The sequence below is a fragment of the Camelus dromedarius genome, chromosome 2 (genome assembly GCF_036321535.1).
Source record: "Camelus dromedarius isolate mCamDro1 chromosome 2, mCamDro1.pat, whole genome shotgun sequence".
In the NCBI taxonomy this organism is placed as follows: Eukaryota; Metazoa; Chordata; class Mammalia; order Artiodactyla; family Camelidae; genus Camelus; species Camelus dromedarius.
Window position 1 is genome coordinate 53,368,831 of NC_087437.1, and position 9,186 is coordinate 53,378,016.

At 46.1% G+C, this 9,186-nt stretch overlaps 1 protein-coding gene across 1 annotated transcript; it reads left to right on the forward strand.

The window, feature by feature from the left end:
- The first annotated feature begins 790 nt into the window (after window positions 1-790).
- AHSG (alpha 2-HS glycoprotein) lies at window positions 791-7,733 on the forward strand. The gene is made up of 7 exons (XM_010976361.3): window positions 791-1,073; window positions 3,053-3,163; window positions 3,514-3,598; window positions 3,963-4,126; window positions 5,314-5,418; window positions 6,358-6,444; window positions 7,080-7,733. Exons 1-7 carry the CDS (start codon window positions 861-863, stop codon window positions 7,395-7,397), a joined length of 1,083 nt encoding a protein of 360 aa, XP_010974663.2. The 5' UTR covers window positions 791-860; the 3' UTR covers window positions 7,398-7,733.
- The last annotated feature ends 1,453 nt before the right edge of the window (window positions 7,734-9,186 follow it).

Sequence of the window (9,186 nt, forward strand, 5' to 3'; positions counted from 1 at the left end):
TCGCGGGAGCACGGGGTCACTGGGGACACATGGCCACTGGTGCCAATCATGCTCAGCCACCCAGGAGACCCAAGTCAGGGTGTGTCCATGCAGGGTACTGGCTATGGGTCTAGAGAGAAGGGGCCGAGGGAGTGGAGAAGCTCTGCTGGCCGTAGCCCTCCTGGCCCTGACGCAGGAAACCCTCCTCTCCCCATCCCCAGCTTTAGGCAGAAATCTCTCCCTTCCTTTCTTCTTTCCTCCAAGAATCTCACCCAAGATCTTGGCATCTCCCGTGGCTCTCCCACTCATTCTAGATTATTGGTACCTTTGCTGCATCTGTGGGCCCTGTTCTTCCTCCAGGAGATCACTGTCTCTGACATCAGAGGATTTTATCAAATTGCTGAATATCCCTGCTTCCCTGCCCCCTACCCTGCCCCCAACCACAGATCCCATGGCGTGCTCAGCTCAGCACTCCAAGGCCAGCTGTGCTGGCCCCTCCTCACCTCCGTGCTCACCCCTTCCTCTCAGCTGCCTCCTCTCTTTGCTGCTGTTATCATGTTCTGACTCTGGATCATCCCCCAGCCCACCCCCAACCTGCCACCCGCCTGCTCCCAAACAGCATTGACTTTGGCAGATTTCTTGGAGGCTCTGCGATGTCCTAACCTGTTTGCTTTTCCAGGACTGGTGTTTGCAGAGGGTATTTTTTTGGAACCAGAACAGAAATCATCCCACATCCTTACGCAAGTCTTCCGCAGGCTCCAACAGATATATAAAGCCTTTGGACCCTCCATTAGTCTAACTGTCCCAGCAGAGCTCCTGGGTTGGTCCTGAAGTCTCCAGCCACCTGCCTGCCTACCTGCCAAGACCTGTGCAGGGCAGCCATGAAGTCCCTCATCCTGCTCTTTTGCCTTGCTCAGCTCAGCGGCTGCCTCTCTGTCCCACATGGCCCGATGCCGGGTTATAGGGAGCCGGCCTGTGATGACCCAGAAACAGAGCAAGCAGCCCTGGTGGCCGTGGACTACATCAACAAGCGCCTTCTTCGGGGCTACAAGCACACCTTGAACCAGATTGACAGCATCAGGGTGTGGCCGCGGGTAAGTGAACCTGCGTGGAGCTCAGCTGATTCTTCCAAGGAGGGAGGCAGAGGGTAGGAGGAGGGCAAGACAGGAGACACTCTGCTCCGCAGTCATGGGGTCTCAAGGAGGGCACTGGACGGGGTTGGGAGGTGTGAGGAGGAGAAAAGGCTTCATTCAAATGATATTCTAAAGATCAGAGGTAGAAAATATGGCTTTTAGAATTCGGACCCAAGAGACTGGATTCTAGTTGCCAAATTACCACTGAGTAGAAATACACTTCTTTCTCTGGAGAAAGACTGAGAATGAATGAAACTAGCATTTGCTAAGTGCCTTTCGTATATATCGTCTCCTTAACCCCACTCAGTCTTGTGGGGTATTCTCCTTGTCTTACATAAGAAGAAACCGAAGGTCTGACATATTAGGGCTTTTCTCTTTTTAGCCCAAGTCATATAATTAGTAAGCAAAGGGCTGGGATTCAATTCCAGACCTGTGGTCCTTCCTCTACACTATCTGCCTCCCCAAAAAAGGTACTCACCTCCCAAAGAGAAATCTTGGCATGAGTGGATTCAGTCCTTACATGCTAGACAAGAAACCAGTGCCATCTGAAGCTGGTGAGAATGACGATCAAACTTGGGGATCAGCTGAGAGATTTGGAGAGGTAGAGGAAGGGTGTCTGTCTACTGCCTATTTTGAAATCAGATTTTATATCTGATGAAGGATCATGCTTTCAGCCAACATTGATTCCAAGCCTTCGATGGGCAAGAACAGTGCTGGGTGCTATGGGAGACATTAGTTTGAGTCATAAGAAATTTCCATTTTTGTACATTAAAAGCAGTCAAATACTGGCGTGTTAATGATTCAACCTAGTGCGAAGGTGAGAAAAAGACAGTTAGTGCCCATAAGAGATTTATAATCTAGGAAGGAAAATAAGGTAAACCTCAGGATGTCTGGATTGACTCTGACATCTGACCTCATAATGGGACAAAATATTTGAAATTACGATTGTTGGCACAATGAACTTTAGGAGTACTGAAACCACATTGCAGCACAATGATGGTTCAGAGGAAATACTGATCAATTCAGGGAAAATAATACACAATGTGCATATCTGAGGGAAATGTAATGAACAACGTTGCGATTTTCACTGACGCGGGGCTTGAAAGTTACTCCTTGAGAAACCCAGGAGCACCTGGTTCCTATTCACTGTAGCTCTGAGTGTTTTCAGGAAGTTAACTTGGGCACATGTGCACGTCCTAAAACACTGCTTCCTCCAGGAGAGGAGATTGGGAACTAGTGAGGCAGAACTGAAACAAGGAAGCAAGCAGAACTGGGCTGGAAAAAAAATTCAAAAAAGAGTTACTGTACTTCTGGCTTTTCCGGAATTTGAAGAAAAGATACAGAAACAGGTGATCTGGCAGGAACAATTCCAAGGAGTCTTACAAGCTCCCCTACCCCAGCCCTCCCCACTACTTCTTCCCCTCTGTGCTAGAATCTTCCTTTGTCAGAGGGAGGCTCGGCTTCCCTTTCATCATCAGCAGGGGGCAGTAGGGAGCAGCAACTTTGCATCCAGTCATCCGCAAGACAAAAAGCCACAGACAACTTTTCCTTTAGGAAGGAAAAGAAAATGGGGAAGGAAAGAAAGTAGATGTTGAGAAGGAAGGAAGAAGTGGAGGGAGGTATGGAGAAGATAATGGAGAGGCAGTAAGTTATTCTCCTACACCACCTGCTTGACCAAGAAAAATCCAAAGCTGTCTTTTTCAAAATCCTGCTTGAAGGGTAGAATTTTATAAGTATGAACACTCACGTTTAGATTCCAAATACAGCTCAGAGTGATGACCGTGGTTACATCAACCCGCCCAAGCCCACTCTGCCTTCCTTCTCACCCCTTCCTACCGGGCAGGGTGGAGGGAGGAAGTGGGTTCAAACCCAGTGGGGTGCACACTTGGGTTTGCTCGGCAGGCCCAGGCTGCTCACCTCTTCATTCTCTGTGTCCACAGCAGCCCACGGGAGAAGTGTATGAAGTTGAAATAGACACGCTGGAAACCACCTGCCACGTTCGGGACCCCACACCCCTGGCAAACTGCAGCGTGAGGCAGATGAAAGAGCATGTGAGTGTCCCTCCTAGGGTGACTGTGAGGGGAGCCCCAGCCTGGTTTGCTGTGCCTCTGCAAAGAGCAGGCCTCTTTTATCCAACTTCCTGGCCTGCCTTTATGGCTAGCCTGTGCAGTTTCTAAAATTGCCATTTGATGGCGCCTCCCCTGGGGCCGATTTTTACCACACTTCACTTTTTTGTTGTAGCCCTCCCTGAAGTCAGAGAGTGTAATGTTTCGATATCACTCCATGCAGGAGATTTTTTTGAGGCTTACCTTTGACATCCATGCCTGAGGGTTCTGTCCCCCTACCCTGCCCCCTGCCCCACCTCCCTGGGAGGGCCCTCACTGTGGGTTTCTTTCTCCAGGCGGTGGAAGGAGACTGTGATTTCCATGTGCTGAAACAGGATGGCCAGCTTTCTGTGCTGTCTGCAAAATGTGATTCCAGTCCAGGTAGAGACGATTATTCTCCTTATGATGTTTACCTTGTAGAGAGAGTGAGGAAGGAATGGGAATTGTTTTCAACGGGAGTAGTTCTAGACACGTTGATGGTGATGAAAAGGAAAAGCCAAATTTCCTGGATTTGGGATGTTTTAAGGAAGCTGTTCTCATCAAAGGTGAAAATCGCCCCCTGGTGAGAGGGGATCCTGCAAAAATGCCCATATGACAGGACTCACATGAAGGTTCAGAAAGAAGCAGAGACTTTGCCTACAGCCATTTGGAGCATGTCTTAGCCCTTTTAAATCAGCAGAGCTGGGGCAAATGCTGCAGAGAACTACAGCCCAGAACTAGGTTGATTTCTTCTCTCTGTGCATAGATTCTGCCGAGGATGTGCACAGGGTGTGTCCAAACTGCCCCCTGCTGGCCCCGCTGAATGACAGCCGGGTGGTGCACGCAGTAGAGGTTGCACTGGCTGCCTCCAACGCCCAGAGCAATGGCTCCTACTTACAGCTGGTGGAAATTTCTCGGGCTCAATTTGCGGTAAGACTGAGACCCTGCTGATGGATTGGGCAGTTTGATGGCACTTTGGGAGTAAATGTGATGAAGCAGGGGTGAGGGACAGAGTGGGTACAGGGACAGCAACAGGAAGGCAAGAAGGGAGAAAAGGGACAGATAGGGTCCTGAGTGCCCTGAGGACCCACAGGACCATCAGCTCCTCCCTAAGCCGCTTTAACATAAAACCTCCAGATGCTGTATGTCCCCAGTTCCTTGGTTCTTGTTATCACCAGGGTGGGAGTTCCCACTTTATCCAGAGCACGCACCGTATAAAGCGCGTGTAATTCATGGGTCTCCACTTGGCCATCGCCCACCACCACTGAACGTCTGTAGCACTCTCGTAATTGATACTTATAAAGGCACAGATATACTTAAACAGATAGGCATATGATGGTAGAATCCTAAATGCCTTTTGAATCACTGAAAAAAAAAAACCTAATAGTACTGTGACTAGGTTAGCACATTTGAATGCAACAGAATTCTAGTATTTAAAAAAACTGGTATTCTGGATGCCAGCCATCACATTCTTGGAATTACACTGTATGGGTAGTAATTTTATGCACCAGACTATGCGATTCTCAGAACACCTCCACCCCAGACTATATCAATAACAGATATTTTATTATTGCAACTGTCCATATGCTCCAAGAACTATAGGATAGAAAAGCATAAATATCTTCCATATTTTGGTTTATATTTTTTCATTTGACCTGGCTATCTAAAATACGTGGGAGAGGTATTCATTTCTTTACTTTCCCACCCCTTCTTGGAGGAACCTGAATCTTGGGTCTCAAAGTGCAGGTCCACAAGGGAAGTGTGGTGGGAGGCAGGGATCCCACTCAGGTCAGTGTAAGGTCAGCCCTCTGGGTTCCTGCTTCCTATCTGAAAACTAACCTCTGCTCTGAATGATGGGCAGTGGATAGCTGCACCTCCTTCAGAGAAGACCCAACCCCAACTTCTGGATACAAGCCCTCAAAGCCCAATGTCACTATGACTGCCCTATGTGAGCCACTGGGGGCGTATTTCCTGGCCACACAGCATGGTCTCTGTGAACGGTGCTCCCTGGACTATGCAATGCCGTGTCCCTCGCTATTTCGCTCTGGCCTCTCCTTCCCTGCCTTTTTCCTGCTCAGTCATGTTGCTTCATGAACAGCTTCATTTATCCTCATCAGCCTCTTCAAGCTGCTGCTGTCTATGTGGAGTTTGCAGTGGCTGCCACTGACTGTGTCGCCAAAGATGTCACGGACCCAGCCACGTGCAACCTGCTGGCAGAAAAGGTGAGCAGGCCAGGTGTTGTGTCGGCGAAGCAGGTCATGGAACAGAACATCCTCAGAGCGAGTTTGTATCTTGGAGCTGCGGAAAAGAGAACAGTGCGGAATACCCACTCCCTGTGAGGGCTGGGTCATGCCAGGCCATCCTCTGGGCTGTCATCTCCCCTGCTTAAGAGCTGTCACCAAATCTTCTCACCCACAGGAGTCCCCTGGAGTCAGAGAGGCTATTTCCTAATTAAGAGAAGTCATGCCAGGCTGCTGAGAGTCTAAAGTGTAGATTCCCTAGATATATCTCTGATATGAAATCTTTCAAGTCCTGAAGCCAATAATGCCCAGTTCCAGGAATTGAGCCTAAAGAAATCATTGCGTTTGACAGAAATATATCTATAAAGATGATTTATCACAGATACAAAATGACCCCAAAAGATCTAAAAGTCCAACAGGAGGGAGTCATTGAATAAAATATGGTACATCAGTACATAGAAAAATTAGATACAAATATTATAGATACAAAATAGATACAAAAATTATGTTTTCAAAGGATAAAGAATAAGAGAATGCTATCATTATAGTATGTGAAACACAGTGTGTACAATGATAGTCACAGTGATCCCAATTTTTAAATGATTATTTAATAGTATTTAAAAATAAGAAGGAAATACATCGATGTTAACAGTTCTCCTGGGTCATACCATTTCTGAGATTATGGTTGATCTCACTCTCAAAGCATTTCTGTATTTTCTACACTCTTTGTAAATTATATATTGTATATGTATATATCCTCTATAAGCAGAAACCATAAACTTTAGGGAAAAGTTGTTTTTTTTTTAAGGAATTAAGAATTTAAGGTTTTTTTTTTCCCCTTGACGTGTTGGAGTATCAGTGAAATGGAGAGAAACCCACTTTTTGAACCAGTTCAAATAACTCCTCTCTTTCTGTGCACAGCAATATGGCTTCTGTAGGGGGACATTCATTGAAAAAGTTGGCGGTGGGGAAGATGTCACTGTGACCTGCACCTTGTTCCCAACACAGGTAGGGCATCATGGATGTACCTCCCCTCATCTTCAGACTACATTGACCCCTTAACATGTCTGCCCAGCGTTAGTAATGACAGGGCATTTGCCGCCTGTCCTTTTGAGCTCCACAATATAAATGGAGCTTGGGAATGTGAAATCATCAACAAATGGAAGGATGTTTCAGCCATGCCCTTCTCTCCCACGATCTTGTTGTTACAGGGCAGAACCGTCCTGGGTATAGTTGACAAGGCCACGTTTTTATTGGCAGGGCTGGAGAATGGGGGTTATTGGGGGTGGGATAGTAAGAGTGGTTTCTGAGTCTGAGAGACCAGGGGGCCAGATCGGCCTGACAGCTCCCGGGTGGCTGCAGTTGTCGATGAAAAGGGTGACGCTGCTGGTGAAGATTAGCCATAAGGTAGGGTCCTTTTGCTCGTGGGACGTGAGTGTAAATCTACTGTCCCCAAAACAACGGGCGAGAAAAGGGCTACCACAGGCCAGTTACCCCTCTCCTGTAGCTCTGATGACCATCCTTTGTACTTAGGTAGTTCTTTTTTGCCAGATTTCTTGCAAATAAACAATATTATTATGGGCGAATTGGGTGGGGCTCCAATTAGCTCCAAAGCTAACCTCAGGAAACCGTCCTTTCTCCAGCCTGTGATCCTGCAGCCCCAGCCAGAGGCACCTACCCCGGTGGCGGAGGCAGACGCGCTCGGGCTTGAGCCAGTTGTCCAGCCCGAGCCGGAACCCCTGGAGATGATTCCCCCGAACCCCATCCCCGAGCCGCTGAACCGGGCGCACTACGACCTGCGCCACGCCTTCGCGGGTGTGGCCTCAGTGGAGTCGTCCTCAGGGGAAGCATTCCACGTGGGCAAAACACCCAAGGGGGTGCTCCCTGGCATTCCTGCTGCTGGCGGTCCAGGCCCAGTGATCCGCCCTTGCCCCGGGAGAATCAGATACTTCAAGATCTAGAAGACGGTCAGAGATGTGAAGGTTTAGCCCAGAGAACATAGCCACCATTTTGTCCTAGTATGAGTATGGGTGGGGGCCTTGTCTGTTGTCACAGCAAGTGCTACATGTGGTCTAGGTTAATATCAAGTCTTGAATCTCAACTTCTCAGTCTTCAGAGGACAGAAGCAGAAGGGGTGATAGTTATGTTTGATTGAAGGCATAAGGTGAGCAACTTGATTGTCATTGTTTTGATGCTAAGCCACCACCATTGTGTTCTCGACCTTCTCTTGAACTCACAAAAATAATTGGAACTATGACTTTGAGAGGTGCTCATGCCAGGTTTATATCCACTTGTTAATAAAAAATGCCTGAAGGCCCTTTCTTAATAAAGAAGGTTCTAAGCTGAAATGTGGTCATGATTTTTGCCTACTTCACCCAAGCTCACATCTGTGGTCTGTCTTTTTTGTTTGTTTGTTTGTTTCCTGGGCTAAGCTGATTCACCTTTCACTTCTCATGGCCCTCATTATACAACCAGGTGTCTACAACAGCCTGGGAGGGTCGTAGGGAGGATCAAAGAGATGCTAGAAGTATATACTTGGATCCTTCTTGACTCATTCTTGGTTCTCACTGTCTTCCCTGTCTGCTTCCTCTTCCTATCCTCTGAATTTGGTGGCTTCAGAAGATTATGTCCTTGAACTTCTCTTAAATGTGTACTTTCTGCTTGGCAAGTCCATCCTTTCTCGTCATTGAAACTCTAGATCTTATACAGATAATTTCCAAGTTTATAGCTCCAGCTCGGGCCTCTTTTTTGAATTCCAACACTGCATTTCCAAATGTCTCCAGGAGTTCCTCACTTGGATTTACCTAGGACAGTTTCCTATGTGATTTATTTTATCTAAGAGATGCATATCTGAAGACTTAGCAGTATTCAAAATGTGCATATTTCAGAAAAATTTCTCCCCAGGAATAAACGTAAATTAGAGAGGATGAGTTATGGAGCTGTTAAATACTGTGCTTGTGGCACATTTTTGCACTAAAGCTGCTCTATATTTTCTCAGCATCATCTTTACTATTCTCCTAAGTTGACAGCATTGCCATGTCTCATTTACCTGCCTTCTTTGGCTTTTTAATCACATCTACCTCCTCTTCTAAAGTTACTGAATTTCAAGTGTATTTTTCAATGCTTGTTAATATTTGGCCGGTGTTAAGGTAATACAAATGTTTACAACTATAATAACAGCAAACATTAGAAGAACAGAATAGTCATTAAAATCACTCATTGAAATTTTGCTGTGCATGAAAAAAAGTGTGATTTCCAGGATTTTGTCAGTGATGGGTATTTCTCGTCCATGGGATGGTCATATGGCAGTGTTATAAACAAGGTTTACAATGTAATTACTTTTTAAAAAATATTCAGTCTTTGGCTGATTTTTTAAAATTGGAGATTCAAATTGTTTCAAATTTTGTGCATAAATTGAGACTTTATTGCTATTTTAATGTCCCACTATTTAAAATTTGCATGATTCAAAAATCATACGAGGTAACTGTCTTATATGTTCAAACCTCTGCCAGGCCATGTCTGTTCCAGATTGACTCTCATCCCCGCATCTTTCCCATTTTGGTTCATAACAGCTAGTTTGTCACCCAACAATGAGAATTTCATTCATTACAAGGTAAATTCTATTTTTATTTAGTGTTTAAGGTGTAAAGCAAGAATATACATGCTACATGATACAGCACTCTTAAAGTCAGTTTCCCAAATACTCATTTTCATAAAATATTGTTGGTGCTAATCTGTATCACTTATTCC